Source organism: Panthera tigris, chromosome A2 (assembly GCF_018350195.1).
Source record: "Panthera tigris isolate Pti1 chromosome A2, P.tigris_Pti1_mat1.1, whole genome shotgun sequence".
Taxonomy (NCBI): Eukaryota; Metazoa; Chordata; class Mammalia; order Carnivora; family Felidae; genus Panthera; species Panthera tigris.
The window spans coordinates 140,517,499-140,537,647 of NC_056661.1; the positions used below are offsets into that span (position 1 = coordinate 140,517,499).

Genomic DNA, 20,149 nt, shown 5'->3' on the forward strand with positions numbered 1-20,149 from the left:
CTAAACCTCAAAATATTGGAACCTGTCTCATTGTTTTACTTTTCCTAAGAAAATGTCAGCTTTCTAAAAAATGACTTGGTGGGCTACAAAGGACTCCAGGGTCTAGCTTTTGCAGTGCCTTCCTGCAAATTAGAAAAAAGCCTCCCCTTTTCTCAAAAAGAAATACTACACAACCTGAAGAGCTTTCCAGAGGAATTTTACTGAGCCCAAGAGAGAAGCAGTCTTCACTGCACCTACACGTGCATCTGCATTCCAGTCTTTTCACATAAACCCGAAGAGGAACAGATATGCCACTTGCAATGTACACATTCCTTCTCCAGGCCTTTCCTCCCAGGCTCCCTAGGAATCAGGTTCAGAGTGAGGGTGGTGAGGGTGTCAGGTTTAGAGCTGGGGTGGGAATGGAGGCCGAGAGAGAAAACCTCAGGGGATGCCCAAAGAGCATCGCAACAGGTGTGTGTCTGCCAGGTGTGTCGGTGTATGCTCAGAGTTCGGAGTCCATAAATGAAATGGGGCCACGTGCTGGTACAGATTTATGCAGAAGAGTGCTCCCCAGCTGCATCAGGACTTGAGTGGGGGGCCTGAAATCTCCACACCTGCATGTTTTCATGTAAGTGGTTCCATGTGGATGAAAGTGGCATCTCCTTAAACGGAGCACACTGTGCACCACATATCTGAGCTATCATATGCTAAGTGCCTGTTCCTTACTCTTCTCTTTTTCAAGTTTGTTTATTTTGAGAGAGAGAGAGAGAGAGAGCAAACAGGGGAGAGACAGAGAGAGAGAGAGACAGAAAAAGAGAGAGAGACATGAAGAGAATCCCAAGCAGGCTCCGTGTTGCCAGTGCTGAGCCGGATGCGGGGCTCAATCTCAAAGAAGCTCACGAATGGTGAGATCAAAAGTCGGACACTTAACCGACTGAGCCACCCAGATGTCCCCCTTACTCTTTCTCTTGGCTTATGTATTTTCTTTTTAAAGTATCATCTGTGACTTTTAGCAAGTTTAAGCCAAACAGACCCACCATGTGTTCATATTTTATTTTTTCTTATTTTTTGAGAGAGAGCATACACACCCATGCACGTGCAGGGGAGGGGCAATGGGAGAGAGAGAGAAAATCTTAAACAGGCTCTACACCCAACACGGAGCCCAATGCGGGGCTCAATCCAGGACCTTGAGACAACGACCTGAGCTGAAATCCAGAGCTGGACATTTAACCAACCGAGCCACCCAAGCACACCCCTTTAATAAAATGTTATTAACAAAGAAAGAAAACAAAAATTCACATTGAAGAAAACAAAAGACATTAAAAAAAAAATCTGTCCAATAATTTTCTCTCAATTGCAATAAAAACAACAATCTAAATGAAATATTAAATAGCTTTCAAAAGGTTCTTTCAAATAGCACTTGATTTATGACATGACTGGAAACCAAGCTACCCATTTTAACAAATACTAACGAGGCAAACTGCTAAATGTTTTATTTTCCTGCTTCAAAGTGTCTTACCAAATAATCCATCAAAAATGATTGTATATTTAAAGTACTTATTTTCCCCATGCCTCATTTTTGGCTCATTCTCAAATGAAGGAAAAATAACTTGTGAAATCACAACTTACAACTTCATATTTTAATAATAAAGCTACAAAGCCAAAAGATAATTGTTTTCTTGATAGCTAACACCAGCAGGAAAGATAGGAAGAGTAGAAAGAACTTTAATAAATCAGTATTCTTACCTTACCTACATAGTACATTTAGGTGCTAATATAAAAATAAATATAAATTCCTTAAAATGTTTTAAAATAATAAAATATATATTTAAACCTTTGAGAAAGTCTTGACTTTAATGCTTTAGCAAGACTTCATATGTAAACCGTTGACTAAGTATTTACTTTAACTTCACGTAACCTGATATAAATCTGGAGAAGATAACAAATGATAAACTAGGTCCTATATTCTGCAATGTTGAGTAACTCACCTAATTTCATCAATATGATTAAGTGTAAACTGCCTTGAAGTTTTATAATAAGAGGAAGCTGGTAGTTTAATCAAAGAAGCATACATGCATAAATTATACAATCCACAAAAAAAATTCCTCCATGAAAGTTATTTCATCTCCTTTTACCAATTATAGTACTATTTATAAACCAATCAGTATTTCAGTAAGTTTCTATTTCTATAAAAGTTTATTACTGAAAACCCAACTAAAAATTATAAAAGGCAAATCGCTAAATCAACACAATATTATATGCTACAATTTTACTTGTTTTACAAGTTTATCTGTTTTACTATACAAAATATAATAGCACTCCCTTAATTATGCTGGTGTGAAGTTACATTAATTTTCCCTCATGTTTTAATCATATTGGTAAAGATAAGGAAAGACAGGAAAGAAAGCATAAACATTATGTTAGAGATATACATGCTTGTATGAGTACACATACAGATTAAAAACGAATTAGGTAGGTAGGTATGTAAGCTGATATTCTGTGAGTTCCTAAGTGTCATTCTGGAATTACATCTGGAGGAGTTTTACATTTTACCCCACATATTGAGAAACCACAGTAGATGGTATACCTAGGTGTAAGGATTTATACTAAGACTAGCAATGGCCTCTATCTTCACAGCATTTGTATTTAAAATAAGAAAGGCACAACAATAATAATTTTTAAAATAACTATCAAAGTGTATTAATATTCAGCAATAAAAATACATGCTACGACTGACTATACATTTTGATACATGCTACAGCATGAATGAACTTCAAAATCATTATGTTAAGTGAAAGAAGCCAGAAGCAAAGACCAGATGTTGTATGAGTCTATCTATATGAAGTGTCCAGAAAGGTAGTACACAGAAAGAAAGCATATTAGTATGAATATTGTAGAGGTAAGCAACATACTCCTGCAAGTCTTAAAAAATATTAAAATGATAAATGAAGAAACCAAAAACTAAGATCAACAAGAAGACTGTATTATTATATGAAAAATTAGAATGGAGATAAAGAATCTTACCAACCCAAACATCTCCAAAAAGTTCACGTGGAGATTGTAGCAAATACTCTGCCTAATGATTAAAAATTGGACAGCTGAACAGGCCTCCTCTTAATTAAGGAGAACCATCACAGAGTCACATATTGGGAGAAGAAAATTTACCTGGAGTTCTGTTAGGCGTTGCTCCTCAGACCTCTATATACAAGTACACATATTATATGGGACTCACACATCACATTATTTAATACATGATTTTGAAACAACATGAAAGTTACCAGGAAAAAGTCAGACCATTACACACAACATACAAAACAAAATTCCGGGTAATATATGCAATATCTGTTTTTAAAAATATTAAAGAATTTTAAGGGGCTGGGTGGCTCAGTTGGTTGAGCGTCCACGAATCTTGATTTTAGCTCAGGTCACTGTTCGGGGAATCAAGCCCCATGTTGGGCTCCATGTTCTCAGCGCAGAGCCTGCTTGGGACTGACTCACTGACTCTCTCTCTCTGCCCCTCTCCTGCTTGTGCACATGCTCTCTCTCTCTCTCTCAAAATAAACTTTAATAAAAAAAAAAACTAAAGAATTTTAAGAAAATACAGACTAATATTTTTCGAATCTTACAATGAATAAGCCTTTCCAAACAAAATCATGACTCCAAAAGTATGTTAAACATTTGTGTTTTGAAAACTATCAGCACCAGAACTAAAAAGCTGGAAAAAGCATCTAACACTTAGGACAAAAAAGAGATTAATACCACTAATATAAGAGAAGCTTCCAGAAATTGCTGACAAAAGACAACCAAACTGAAAACGAAAATATATTTTGATTATCTTAATCAATGTGGGTAAAGTGGAAGAAAAGTAGTACACTGAAAAAGATCTTAAAAATGCAGATAGAAATCAAAGCAATTTATAACTTGAAAGTAATATTTGTGACTTAAATATTACTAGAATCCACTTGACCTGATAAGTAATGTAGCAAAGCATTCCACTGATGGCCACTTAAAACATTTTATTTGTAATAATTCTGAATACATAATCTTTCAAAAACCTACCGCCAACTGTATTATAGTTTTATCATAAAAATAAAGTTGCTCATTACATACATAATAAAACAATCAGTTTTACCACATACAGAAAGTTAAATACAAAAAATACTTTTTAAATTTTGACCTAGAATATAAACAAAGTGTATAAAACAGAAGTATTATAAGTCTTTAATAATGATCCCTGAAAAAGACTGCTACAAGAGCATAAAATTATGCACCAACATACTGCAGATGTTCCATCACTTAAAATTATTATTTAACTTCTTCAGCAGTTAGATTTTGAAATTGAAAGTTCACATTTTCATTATAAAAGTCTGACAACTTTTATTGCTATTCCAACACCTGCAATGCTGGCCTCTTCTTCCTCATCTATCAAAATCCAATTTATCCTCAAAAGTTCAGCTTAAATGCCGTATCTCTTAGTAGCCTTTCCCCTGTTGGCATTAATCTCTCCATTCTTGCTCCCAAAGCATTTTGTTTGTTTCTTTAGTTACAGCATACAACTGTGCCTTAGCGAATTGATTCAATTCAGGTCTTCCTCATCTCCCTCAGGAAAAACTCTCTGAGACTCTCTCATTTTATCACTATGGACAACAACCAAGTCCAGTACAAGGCTACACAGGGCTGGCAAAGAAATTTTTTAATTGAATGAATAAAAGGATGTAACTTAAGTTTTAAGAAAGAATGAAGAAACAGTACTGATATTTATGATCAATTAAAGCAATTCAAATCATAAACTAATGAAACATAAGGATAATTCTCTAAATAAGCAGGCTAATAATTTGTTTGAGGAAAAGGTCATAAAAGACAGAGTCAGTTCTAGGATATATATAGAAAGCCAGATAGAAGCCTCAAGCTTCATCATAGTCATTCCTGAATATAAGCAAGCAGGCAATACAAAGGTTCAGTGACCTCTTTCTCCACCTTCATTGTCCGAGTGGAAACCTACTTCTTACTGGCATGGACAAAACAGCTGGAAATAGTTTTGAAGAGAGGTGTAGCTCACCTTTCCAAATCGTTAAGAGGTTAAGTGATGACTAACCATGCCCTAGATGCCTTCCTGATCCCGAAAGTCGGATAGCCAAACACTTGAGAAGAGTCTTACCTCACTCAACTTGATGTTATTTTTTAGTTCTTAGGAAATGGAAAACCCCACGCCTGCCCAATCCACAACCTCCATTCTTTATAATAGGTAAATCCATTATTCAACTTTAACATATAAACTCAAAAGCATGGTGTGTTTTACAATGAAGATTCTATCTTACACCTCCAACAATAAAGTGGATGAATAAAAGTGGAATTTCATAAATTAAGGAAAGACTAAAAACAAAGTGAAATCATAAATAATTATAATCATTGTACTGTAATTATTATCTGTCTTAAACATTCCTTAAGGGTAGAAACAATGACTTACATATGTTTGAATTTTCCATGTCTAATATGATACACAGCATATAGAAAGTACTTAATGTTTACTGAGTAAGGGAACAGATGAGTGAACCAAAAAGCTATTTATTTTAAAAGCCATACATTAAACCAAAAACGTATGCTGTGGTCTTGATACCAGCTGAATATTCAAATAACATACGAACGTAACACAGATAAGGAGTTTGCAATCTGGGGTTCAAAGAATGGGGGCGTGAACTTCCACATGGCATGTTTAAGTCTTCAGGCATGCATGTGCATTTTTGTAGGACAAGCTCTATAGCTGTCTTCGTTTGCATAAGGGTGCAGGACAGCAAAAGGGTTAAAACTTCCAAAGATGCATTATAAATTTAAAAACAAAAGGGGAGGGGTGCCTGGGTGGCTCAATCAGTTGAGCATCCAACTCTTGATTTCGGCTCAGATCATGATCTCACAGTTCATGCGTTTGAGCCCCGCGCAGAGCCTGCTTGAGATTCTCTTTCTCCCTCACTCTCTCCCCCTCCCCTGCTTGCACGTGCCCTCTCTCTCTCTCTCAAAATAAACAAACATTAAAAAAAGTAAAAAAATAAAATAAAAAATATAATTCAACATACATGTAATTTTAAATTGTACTACATGCTTTAATCTCTCTTTGATGAATCAGCAGTGTTCTGGATATTATGTTAACACCAATGAGTTATTAATTATTCAATAATTAAATTATTTTTAACCATTTTAATGTAAAATATGAAGGAAAAAGTTAAAAGACACTACGTAATCATTTAACCTGCAACAATTAACACTCCCACGAAACAAAAACATTCAAACAATAACGCTACTTGATATAAATGTATACATGGCGAGTCATTCATTCTTATAAGTGAAAATATTTTTACCCAGCCACAACTAGCATTCTAGCATTAGCTGGGATGTTTTACAGGAAAAGAGAAACTCCCAGGGCCCTATGTCCTAGCACTCTATCGCAAGAAGTAAAAGAAGCAAAATAGTTAGGGGCTCTCAGAAGTGCAATGTTTTAGATACTCCTCTAAGAAATCGGATTCTATACTCAGTTATTGGCTAAAACAGGTATCCTTTCATAAGATAATGAACAGCAAACGAAAGGTCTGCTTCTGGAAACACTGTAACATCTAAAGCTGTTTGAGGTTAATCAAACTGCTTTCCAAAAATGGAGGATTTTAATGGGAGGCACGGTATGAAAAACAAGTAAGTTAGGGACATAAAGCATTCTTGAAGTAACAGGCTAGGGAGCCACAGGCAATGTGCCACATTATGTGGCACAAAAAGGCGGAGAGCTGCAGGGTCCCAAAATTTGAAAAAGAAAAAGACAAAAAAGGAGAGGTGGACAGCAAAAACATGATGTAAGTATTTTGGTTATCCTCTCCCTTCCTCTGGACTCAAATACTAGAAAAGTAAGCACAAACAGGGTTCCCTTTACTTCTCCCATTTGCTCACAGAGCAAGCAGACATTATGTTATCAATAACAAGCAAGCATGAGTCCCATACTATTAAGCCTGGAAGTGTTTTATGGCCTGCGTACATTTATAATATTTAGCAAGAACAGACAATGAGAACAGAGTAAATGTGCCTCACGCTTAAAAATAGCTGTATGCTATTTCTTAAAATCTGAGACAAAGCTAAAATTAAACTTCTTCATTGGTGTTACCTAAAAAAATATAATCAGTGTTATCTGTTTAAGGCAAAAAAACGTACATACCTGTCTAGCCAGCTCTCTAAAGCAAAAGGAAATGTGAGGCTTTCAAAGATAACTGCTATAAAATTTCAAATTCCTAAGAAGGCAGCAATGACCTTGTCTGCCTACACAAATGAGGACATATTACATACCTCTGATGAGTCATTATTAAAATCAATTCCGATGATACAAAGATCTTTTAATATACATTGTTTCCATAATCTTTCAGAAATTCTCAGTTTTCATGATGAATGTTATCATAATTGAAGAAGAATGTAAGTATCTATTGTCCTTTTAGCAACAGGACTGACAGACTTCAGCAAGAATAAAAAGCTACAACTTGTTCAAGACTGAATATAAAGCTTGGGAAATGAAGTGGTTGCTACCAAAAAGAAGACAGCTGCATGCTACAGGTCGTATGTAATCATTATTACTATGGAGGGGAAGTTTTAAGTCAAGAAGTACAAACGCTAGAGTGCATCAAATGGCCTGTATGGCACTAAATTTAACATTTTTAAAAGAAATTTTAACGAAAACTCTAGCAAACGATATATAACAGAATAAACTTCTTTCCATTTACCTAAATTTGAGTTACATATAGGTAATTTTCCTCCACAGAACTAGTTATGTACATCTGGATGTAGTATTTAAGATTGCAGCCCCATATTTGCAAAATAAAGTTGCTCTACATAATATAAAAAAGGCGCAGCTGTGGATTGTTCAGGGACATCTCAGTGGTAATACTAATGAAGTTGATCTTTTCCTCAACACAAAAAGTGCTATTTCGTCTGACTCCCTTTCTTGCAGTATGTTGAAGGATGAGTTCTATCAACAGAAATAAAAAGTGTAACTAAAGTTATATAAGATCATTTAAAACTTTACCATCTTGCTAGTAGTAAAGACATTATCAATATACTTTAAAATATACTTTAGTTTCAATATGTTGTGATAAAATTGATGAGATTCATTTTAATTTAGTATCTCAGAAGAAACAGAGAAACATATTATCATTGTAATAACAGATGGCTTATTACTACTCATGACTTTTTTATTTAGGGACTGGATCCAACTAAACATATCTGATAGAGATATAAAATACATATGAATATATAATAAATATTATAGCTCCCCAAGGCTTTCATTATATACATATGATTTAACAACACTGTCAGAAGAAAACATGATTATGCTGTCTAATAACAACTTAAAATTAATAGTCATCAATGTTATAAAAACAGCTATCATTTTGTTCTACATTATCATTTGCTATTTTAGAATATATTTGCTGATTAGCAAAAACTTTCAATGACAAGAATTAGCAACATATCAAGTGCAAAAAGTTTTAAAATTATACCTTCTACCAAGCCAGGTGGACCTTTATTTGCAGTAATATAGCTTATTCCTGAATTCAGCAGGCTAATTAGAGGCCACCAGAAAACACCCGCAATTGGAAGAGGATCATAGTCATCGCACCTTTGTAAGTGAATTCCCAGAATGGGCGTATATTAAGATTCAGGGGGAACAAAACCTGAAGATGAGAAGAAATCACCAAGGTGGAAGTATGCAAGTCTATGTTGATCAGTATGATGGCGCGGGGAACACAGACTTTGGGAGAAAGTAAAGTCAAATGAAAATATTTAAGAAATAAATACTTAATAACTTCTCGCTCCAACCTTAATGTTTAATATTTCCCTTTCTGCTAAAACAGAAATCATCAGTTTTCTTTTTTTTTTTTTAATGTTTATTTTTGAGAGAGAGAGAGAGAAAGAACGAACGCGAGCAGGGGAGGGGCAGAGAGACACAGAATCCAAAGCAGGCTCCAGGCTCGGAGCTGTCAGCACAGAGCCTGATGCGGGGCTCGAACCCATGAACCACGAGATCACGGCCTGAGGTGAAGTCGGACGCTTAACCGACTGAGCCACCCAGGTGCCCCATCATCAGTTTCCAATAAAACATCCCTCTTCAGACTTACGTACCACTGATTTCAAACTTCTCTAGATTTAACAGTCTTCACACAGTCGTTTCCACACAAAGTCTTCACAGTCTACATTAACAAAATACTCTGACCACATGAGAATAAGATGTTTCTCCCATCTCCCCACGAAAGAGTACACTTCAAGTTCACTCCACGATAATAAAATGTACATATGTGTAATTTAATAAAATAATTTGTAAATATGAACTCAACGAGAACATCTTTGTGTCTCTAAGCATGAGCCACAGGGCAGGCATGAAGCAGATAAAGACAGGATTTCATCAACAACACCATTTTGCATTTTTAACATCTTTAAAATACGGCTACATCTTACAATGGACAGTGAAGCATAACTCAACTGGCAGAGCTTTCTGAATGATACATAAATAATGATGCCTTTTACAAATGTTGTTTCAGATTAAATGGATTAATGACTGTTAAATTTAGTCAAATTGAATTAAACCAAGGTAAAGGTGTAATGGTGTGTTTGCCATATTAACTCTCAGAAAACTGAAATCCATGTTTTTTTATTCTTTTCTATGCGATTCTGTTTAAAAGCTTGTATTACTATACAGAATTAATTAGCTTACTCCTCAATTATCTTCAAAAACCACCAAAGTACTATGTCTTTGGGGTGTTTAATTTTTTTTTTTTACATTTAAAGTAATTATTGATCGGAAAGGTCTTATTACTGCCATTTTGGTAACTGTTCTCTGTCTTGTAGCACTTTTGTCCTCCTTTGTATTTCATTGATTTTTTTGTGTGTAGTGACATACTCTGATTCCTCTCTCATTTCCTTTTGCAGGTATTTTCTTTGTGGTGACCATGGAGTTTACATAAAACATCTTACAGTTACAACAACCTATCTTAAGCTGATAATACCACATACAAAAACTATACTTCTACTCCTCCTCACATACACTTTATGCTGTAATTTGTATCTTTTTATATTGTGTATTCATTAAAGTGTTTACAGGTAGTTATTTTTTTATACTTTTGTCTTTTTTAAATTCTATAACCAGAATTAGAAGTGATTTATATACCAGGGGTACAGTATTAAAATAGTCTATATTTGTTTATATAGTTACCTTTCCTAGCTTGTTTTATACTTTCATATGTTGCAGATTAGCATCTTTTTTTTTTTTTAAGTTTTATTTATTTAAGTAATCTCCATACCACACATGGGGCTCAAACTCACAACCCCAAGATCAAGAGCCACATGCTCTTCTAACTGAGCCAGTCAGGCGCCCCTTAGCATCCTTTTCTTAACTTAGTCTTCAGAATCTTAAGACCATACTTATTTTATAAAACAGCCAAGCCAAAACATATGCATCCATGTTGTGTGGCAATTATAAATTAGAACTGAGTTTCTAAGACTTAGGGTACTGAAGGAGCTATGTTTCTGAAACCAATAAAGTAGTTCCAGTCCATTAAAATCTTCGCTAATTTTAATACCTACCAGTTCCTTTGCTTAGATATGGAGGCTTAAAGAACTTGACAACACCATAGACATTGACGATTGTACCACCCTTAAGTTGATTCAGGGGTGTATATATATAATGTGTTGTTGGAACCTAAGAAAGAGAAGACAGTAAATATATATAGTGTTTAGAATGATGTTTTGATTAAAATTTTAAATTAACAAATCCATCTAATTGCATTTTTTTTCCTTTTAAGTGTCTAAAAAGAGTCTATAGTCTGAAAAAAAAGGAAATACACAGCTTATAAAGGTTACTATATAAACCACCCAGTTTTTCTTAGAAAGAACTTTGATTATAAATAATGCAATTTGTATACAATTCTAAGAAATGCAGTTTAAGAGATTTGGGTTCTGGATTTTAATCTTAAGTAATAACAAAACTTATGATATGTATTTTTTTCTTTTCCTATACACTATGAAGATTTTACTTAGGCCTAAAAAAAGCCAGGTTTTCATTATAAATGGTATAAAGACATTAAAAATGGTAATTTTTAATAGGGTGGCTCAGTCAGTTAAGCATATGACTCTTGGTTTGGGCTTAGGTCATGATCTCACGGTTTTGTGAGTTCAAGCCCATCCGGCTCTGTGCTGGCAGCATGGAGCCTGCCAGGGATTCTTTCTCTCCCTATCTCTCTGCCCCTCCTCCACTCACACTGTCTCTGTCTCTCTCAAAATAAATAAACTTAAAAAAATTTTTTTAATGGTAATAATAGAAACAAAAGTTTTCTTTAATAATTGCACAGAAGTTTAGAAAGAAAAGGGAAACTGATTTATAAGGACATGTCTGCGTATTAGTAAAATAATCCTTAAAAGCAGTCGGACATCTAGTCCCATCACCTATCCATCCTATCCACAACTGGAAATAAGGTTATCTACCACACTACTGAGTTAAACTTTTAAAAATCAAATCAAAACATGTTAATTGACTTTTTCAAGGAAACTGATATCTCAGTTCAAACACAAGCAAAGGCAGCGCTTAGAAATCTCATCAAACCTTGATATAGAAAAAGGTGTAGCCCATCAATGATGAAAGAAAAATAATGATCAGCATACGGGACAGAAAAGAGAAGATATGTGCTTAGCTGACAAAATAACTAGACCCAAGATATTATCTCCAAAAGTTATCTCCCTAACGTATAGATGAATGGGGTAGGCCAGCACAGCTCAATGACATCAACCATTCCGGCCATCCCTGTAATGTGCTTGTTAATTCATGGACAGCAAACAACTTCTTGATTATAATTTGACTTTCCATGTAAAGAAGCCAGTATATTGTATACAGCATCTAAGTTATATTCGAAGAGTTCAGAATACCTGGGCTCTCTGAAAAAGCATTTTTGCCAATTTCAGAGGCTCTTTTGTTTACTTCTTCCTTATATACAGGCTCATGGATGTATCAAATATTTGAAGCTAAGCAATCTAAAACAATTTCCACAAATACTAATACCTGGGGCTAATTCATGCTTTTAAAAAACTATATCGACCCTTTAATTGGTTACCGTTTCCCTAAATAACAAATTTAAATTATTCTACCATATAGTATTATTCAGAATATAAAATCTATACCCCATAATCATTGTTAACTAAAACAAAGTCCCTGGACTCTGTCCATTAGAAACAAAAGGTTTAAGAACACAGGTAGAAGGTAAACTTTACATTAAACTTCATCAATATATTACCTTTTATCCAGTCTCACTCAGCTACATGTACCTCACATATAAAAATGGGAACTTTCCTACAGCTATAACATTTTATAAAATAATAAAAAAATAAAAATAAAAAATGTATCACAAGTATAATAAAATCCTTAAAATTAGGGGCCCCTGGGTGGCTCAGTCAGTTAAGTGTCTGACTTCGGCTTAGGTCAGGATCTCATGGTTTGTGGGTCTGAGCCCCGTGTCAGGCTCTGTGCTGAAAGCTCAGAGCCTGGAGCCTGCTTTGGATTCTGTGTCTCCTCCTCTCTCTGCCCCTCCCCTGCTTGTGCTCTACCTCTCTCTCTCAAAAATAAATAAACGTTAAAGAAAAAACTTTTTAAATAAAAAAAATTTAAATTAAATTATTTGTCAAATCGCAACTTGGCATCTGATAATCTGCTTATAAATATAGCTGATGATGAAACAAAAGAATTTGCCTGAGGTGTGAAAGTAGTACTAATCTAATAAAAAACATACAATAAATAAATAAATAAATAAATGGATGGATGGATGGATGCATGGGGGCACCTGGGTGGCCCAATCAGTTGAGCATCCAACTCGGTTTCTGCTCAGGTCATGGGATCAAGCCCTACGTTGGGCTCTGTGCTAAGATAAATTCTCTCTCTCTCTCTCAATCTCTCTCGGGGTGCGGGGGGGTGGGGAGTATTTATCCCATTATCTTCACACAATAAAACTTCTTTTCCATTTTAATTTTCTTGTATATGTAGCTTATACAAAATATCAGTAGATATTCCAGACAATAGAACAACCAGGTATTAATTACCAGGTAAATACATAACTCAAATTTAACATTATTAGATATCAAAAATGTAGAGATTATGTTTTCCCACTGTATTGGTAGTATTTTAAAATCAGACTGTAAAGTGGATCAAAAAAATACATATATGTATGCATATACATGTGTGCATTTTTATGTGTGTGTGAGTGGGAGGTGTGTGCATACTCTATATTAAACTGCATGTCATCTTACCAAAGACATTGATTCTGTAGAAAAATCTCTTACGGATTTAACATAAACCTGAAAACAGAAAGAGGATTTACTTGTATACAAATAACCTCCAATGTGATTGCAGACCTTTAATTGCAATAAAGCTACACACTTAACTGTATAATATTCAAATTCATTAGAATAGCATAAAATTATGTCTTACAAATTAAGACTGACACATGTAAAGTTGTCTAAGCTTAGCTTAAGAGTAATTTATCAATTTGAAATATCACAGGACCCCCCCCCCCCTTTGCCTATATAAGGCCCTTCTGGACACTAGAGAAAACATGCAGACAGTAGCCTGCAGGCACATGGCTTGGCCCAACTCTACTTCTCTGACACCCTTGACCAAATAGGTAGTCTCTGTGTGTGTGCACACACAATAGAGGCTGTGGGGGGAGGGGTGAAGCAGGAGGTAGAGAATGGGCATCTTCATAAAGAGTAAGATAAATGGAAATCAGTTTTACCTAAAAAGGAGCACTTGATAAATTTAAAGCAAAATCAAGTACACCATCAAGAGTCTGATGGTATAATTGCAAAGAATAATATCAGGTCTAGAGTACCTATGAAGTTTTAAAAATTCCATTAATAAATAATTAACTTTAAAGGATCTTTCTTTTCTACCTGGAGTGATTCTAAACATAAAGCCAATAAAAGAATTTCTATTTTTTAAACTTAAAATATTTAATTAACAAAACTCAGACTAAATTGTTTATCTACAGATTTATAGAAATACTACTCCTATTCCATCACCTGAACTCATGATATGATTAGACTAAAAATTACACACTTACATAAACAGTTGATCTGAAGTCCTCAAATGCTTTCAAAAATAAGCAATGTTTACCGTCTCTGCCTGTAGATGAAGATGCTGACAAGACAGAAAATCCAGCCACTGCAATGGTGTCCTACATAGAAAAAAAATGGTTTTAAATCATCAAAGTATCTGTAATTCTGAATGTCATATACATTTTTATTTTTATTATTATTTAAAAACAGGAATGATTTCTATAAAATGGAAAACTTTTTATAGGTTAGCCTACATATGTTTAATGTTTTCTGAATATAAGATTGAGACTATCATTTCCTCTGAAAGGGCATCAACAATGTAGCCATAGACTAGTGCAATGTCCTAATTCATGGACCAGGAAAACACCAACTAAATCACTTGAAAATTGCTATTTAGTGAGAGTTCAAAAATCAATGCTTACCTCAATTTGTATAAGTTTGCACAAATAATGAAGAGACAAGAGATGATCCAAGAGTAATAAGAATGAAATTTAAATGAAACTAAATATCAGAGTTGAGAGACTACATTGAGAAAGACATTTCATTAGTGTAAAAACTCCACACTGTCAAAAAGCTAACGTATGTACGTACAAATCCAGAATATGAAAATAAATAAGAAATTTTCATTTATATACTAATATGAAAAAAATATTTTCTTTCTACTTAGGTTTATAATAGTAATAAGAAGCCAATTCCCATTTATTCCTGCCTCTCTCATTCTTTAAACCGCCTTATTTTCTAAATACTGGAACATATACACTCAACATGTTTTATATTTATGCATTATATATATTATTCTACTCTTCTAATTTTAACACCAAAATCTGAAGATACATAAAAACTCGTGGGCTTCAGGCAGCTTCCTTCAATAATCTTAATTTCCACCAAATGGAAGCCTTCTGCATTATTGACTTTTGCTTTGTACATACAAGAAAGGGTCCCGTGTCAATCCCAGGATTCTCTACTTAGACCTATTAAACAAGGCTGTGAACACCTTGAAGACAGGGGTCATGTGTTATTCTGCTCTGTATTTATAGAGCTTGGCCCAAAGTAGGCCCTCCATGAACAAATTGAATCAAAGTATGGACCTTATATTGCCTTTCTAAGATCTCTAGCTCTATTCAGATATTTTAAGTCTGAAAATTTCTGCATTTTTTCCATTCTTTACATGAGACTGCAAACATAATTGTCTGTGTTGGTAATGCTAAATAAACACAACTCTTCATAGTTAAATGGGAGAAAATTATCCTCACTGAATATTCTTTATGTTTTTAGGCAGTTTTAATGGGAAATAAAATAAGCAGTAAGAATGCTTCTGGAATAAATTACTTTTATAAACTGAAAAATATGCAATGCTTTCAACTTACATCAGACCAATATATTCTGATTTAAATGAAAACTTACGACTTTGGTGTAAGATTTAAAGTTGTTTAATCAAACTAACACAGGAAGATACACAGAAGTAGGGAATCATTGATTTATCAGTTCTAAATTCTCTTAAAAGCACAAAAACTAACCTATCTCATGTCCTTTGCTATTTTACTTGAAAATATCTTAAATATTATATGAAAAGAAATCTACTAAATACAAGTGTTAGTGCTACGGATGAATATTTTTTATTTTTATGTATAAACTTGTTAAGAATAATGAATATTTAATAACGAAAACATTTTAAATAGAATGTATCATTAAAAGCAGGACATTAGCATTCATAAGAAAAAATTTTTCAGAAGTAATTCTACTTTAACATTAGCAATACAATTCAGTAAAAGGTTACAAGAAAACTTTTCTTCTAGTACAAAATCAACATAGAATAACAACCAAAATTCTTTAAGGAAAGAAAAACAATGTGTTTATTTACTATATTTATAAAGATGAACTTATATTTGAATATATGTATATACACACACACAAACTGCTAAAGGCCCTCAGAGATCTCATCCCCACCAACGTGGCCTGTTTTATTTCCAGATACGTCTATACAATACTACACAAATCAGATTCTCTTATATGCCTACTGCTTTTTCACATACATTCTTTGCTTATCCTGAGCCCCCACTAATAATAAATAGCATTGTTCTCTTTTGCATATGGCTGATCCTATCTATCTTTTAAAGCCTGGACTGTAAATGCTTCTTTTCTTATGTGGTCTATCCTAGATTGTCTGAGAAAAAAAAATTCTCCCTTCTTCTGAACTCAACTTAGGCAGTATTTTAATTTTTTTTTTCACTTGTGTGTTATTTACAAAGATTTCTTAATGTTTGTAATGCTCTTAGAAGTCTGTAAGATCCCTGGGACTAAGAATGTCTTATCTACCTACATATCCCATACAAGCAACTGAAGGAGCTTCTGTTCATGGCGAGTGTTCAAAAGAGTATATGTTAAATAAATTAATTAATACTGGTAAAATTAAAGTACAAATCTAAACAAAAGAGGGGAAAAAAATGAACAGTTCTTAGAATCCAGTTCCCATGAATTACAAATCATAATAGCTTTTAAATTAATTCAAATGCACAAAGGATAAAAAAGATAAACATATAATAGGCAGTATTAGTTTGTATAAACATTCATTAGATTGAGCTGAAAATGAGATTTAATATGCATTGTTCTAATTTCTAAGCTTCTGAAAAGAGCATACTGAAGCCATTCAAACAAGAATAGGAATTACACAGTTCAGTGCTAAGAGTGTATACTGATATACAAAGCAGGTATTTATCTCCATCTGCTGAAAAAAGTATTAGGAGGCAGCCAGCCTGAGAAGAATACCATATGACTTAAAGTGGTAAGGCTTTATCAGTATCTGTGCATGAACACGCTAAAAATAAAAACACATTTGGTATACCTGAAATCTTTTAACCTACTCAGTATACTCAGATATCAACAAGTGGGTCATTTCCCTTTTGTGTGTGACCTACTCTCTCACAGTGCCTTAAAAGGAGTGAGCCTTTGTTATTAAACAACTTCCTTTTGCATTTAGCCAATAAGAATACATCTACTGCAAACCAGTTTCACAGAAAAATCAAATGAAATCAGCACAGGTGTTTTTTAACATCAAGAAGTATCATATCTGGATAAAACAATCACATAACAGTTGTTTAAGTCCCTCTACTCCACTGAGCACTGTCCCACGATGCAAGGTCCATAACCCTCTTATTCAGTTAAGATGTTTCTGACATCCGGTACAGAAGACCAAAAATACTCAAGTGTTTGGACAACTAAATGAATAATCAAATACGTGGTGGGGGAGGGAGATATATATATAAAACCCTCATTAAATAAACTGTGCAAGTACTACAAAACTCACTGCATAGAATCTTAGCATCTCACAACTGAAAACAGGACTTTAGAGATCATATACTCAAACATGTTCATTTTTCAGATAAGAAAATAAGGACCAGATAGGATAAGTCTAAGGTCACATCCAGCTAACTAGTTGTAGATTAAGACAAGAATCCCGATCTCCTCACTATTCTACATCTTTCAGAACTAAATCTCACAGGGATGGATAAACAATGTACTGATAAACATCTATAATTCTGATGGTTTTGTGACAAAATTTTTTTTAACTTTAAAAATACTTTGAAAGTCTTTCCTCATATTTTATATGCATATATTAAATGTTAAATCTCACTTTAAAGGAAAGCTAAAACTCAAAAAAAAATGCCTCAAATGGAGAGATGTTCAGTTACTGTATGTGATTCCTACAAAATGTATCATTAGTTTAGCAAAGCAAGGATTATAGTTTTGTTAAAATTCATTTTAATGTTTTAGGATTTTTGTTGTAATCAAATATGGAGCTAACCTTAAGGGAATAAGCAAGTGACAAATGAGAAAGGCTTAAGAATTGAATTAGAAAATCCATTCTTTTATGCAAAAAGTTTTACTTTTGATTTTCAACAATTTTTAACCTTAATACTACAAACTCTAAAATAAATAGCCTAATTAGACCTCCCAAATGATCAGCATTCATGAATTTAAACCCAGAAAGATTTTAAAGTAAACTGTGACCTCAGGCTTCTCACCATTGTACTTTAAAAAGGAGAAACTCTGACTTATCATTAACATCCTCTGTTATCTGACAAGTACTAATTAGCTAGTGTAGTTCTATTCTATTTTAATGAATACCTGTTTAAAATATATTTCAACTGCAGAAAACACCTTTCATATGCCAGTTAGGTAAAATACTAATATCTCATACATTGTGCATGTTTTGTAGATGCACTGCCCATGTTCTGCTAATCCATTATATTAGAATTCTTTTGTTTCCAAATAGGAATTTAATTTAAAAAACTTAAAGAAGAAAGATGAAAATGTCTTTAAAATATAAACAGATCCAGGCATCTGGGTGGTTCAGTCGGTTGAGCGACCAACTCTTGATTTCAGCTTAGGTCACGCATGATCTTACGGTTGGTGGGATTGAGCACTGTGTCGGGCTCCGTGGTGACAACATAGAGCCTGCTTGGGATTCTCTTCTCCCTCTCTCTCTCTCTCTGCCACTCTCCTGCTCGTGCTCTCACTCTCTCTCAAAGTTAAATGAAAATAAAATAAAATAATAAAATAGAATAGAATAGAATAGAATAGAATAAAATATAAAATATAGACCTCTAATATTTAATACCATGTATTTATTTTTAAAACCCTTCTTCTCTAAAGATATCTAAGATATGTTGTAAAATAAAGCAACTCACGAAACATGAATAATATTGTCATTTGATGAAAAATGTGCATATATGAGCTCATCTGTGTGCACACACAGATACACACATACAGAAGTATACACATAACTATACACATACAGGACAGCTGGAAAGATGAAAGGAGAAGCAGCACAGCGGTGGTTTTATCTAACAAAGGGACTAGGCACTGGGAAAGGGGCAGCTTTGGCTTTCCCGGTTATACCCTTCCATAGCATTTGAATGTTTTTTAAACCCATGACCATGGGGCGCCTGGGTGGCAGTCGGTTAAGCGTCCGACTTCGGCTCAGGTCATGATCTCACGGTCCGTGAGTTCGAGCCCCGCGTCAGGCTCTGTGCTGACAGCTCAGAGCCTGGAGCCCGTTTCAGATTCTGTGTCTCCCTCTCTCTCTGCCCCTCCCCTGTTCACGCTCTGTCTCTCTCTGTCTCAAAAATAAATAAATGTTAAAAAATAATAATAAAAATAAATAAAACCATGACCAGACAAGAAAAACACAATCTTCTAAACCAAATATTTACAAGATTTAACCCAAGTCCACATGATCTTCCTGAGGCAAGAAAAGAATACAGTCGTGGAGATAGAGTCATGTCTCCACTTACTACTACAAGTCCTGTAACAAATCTTAGCTTCACAGTGGTTATCTTCTTAAAACTATGATGACCCTTACCACAGAGGGTTATTAAAAGTTCAAATGATAAACATATATAGAAGCACCATAAATTCCATACAAATTTAATCCATACAATCCATAAAATTCCATACAAATTTAATATCCTAAATAAAAGGATTAGGAAAAAAAAAAACACTAGTTAAACAGTAGAAGCTGGCTATCACAAATGTCTGAAAAAGAAACAATGTTTTCTATTACGTACTTCTTAAGCAAAATCTAGCTAACAGTCTCCTAAGTATAGCCATTATCATTGGCTATTGAACTATGTAAAATAAAAAACAGATGACACCGAAGTTCATTTTTCTTAAATCACTAGAAATCAATATTTACAATTTCTTTATATCATTGTACTTCAAAGCAACCAACTATGCTAGCCAGAAAACCTGTTTAAAAGTTCTAAACCACCCCTTTAAAAAAAACACATACATGCATGTGCACACACATGCAGTCACAGAAACACCCTTGGAGTAAAGAGGAAGTATAAGATAGAGATCCATACACTTGAGTGAAATAATTTTTTAAATGTATACATAAAAAATATAACACACACTTTTCTCATACAAACTCTACCTAGAACATTTCCCTCAAAGATACACTTTTGTATTGTTTTTTAAAAATGTTTCTAAGAATTTTTTTTAAATGTTTATTTATTTTTGAGACAGAGAGAGACAGAGCATGAATGGGGGAGGG

General features: G+C 34.0%; 1 protein-coding gene across 5 annotated transcripts in view; it reads right to left on the reverse strand.

Annotated features, from left to right (window-relative positions):
* POT1 (protection of telomeres 1) overlaps positions 1-20,149 on the reverse strand; it is a 78,448-nt gene that overhangs the window by 41,337 nt on the left and 16,962 nt on the right. For 4 of the 5 annotated variants that reach the window (XM_007089197.3, XM_042971261.1, XM_007089196.3 and 1 more), the window contains exons 5-7: positions 14,100-14,213; positions 13,288-13,335; positions 10,582-10,696 (exon numbers count right to left, since the gene is read on the reverse strand). In XM_007089197.3, coding sequence (XP_007089259.1) covers positions 10,582-10,696; positions 13,288-13,335; positions 14,100-14,213 — 277 coding nt within the window. Of the gene's footprint in view, positions 1-10,581; positions 10,697-13,287; positions 13,336-14,099; positions 14,214-20,149 lie in introns of those variants that run through there. The other variant, XM_042971270.1, reaches the window with a different exon arrangement.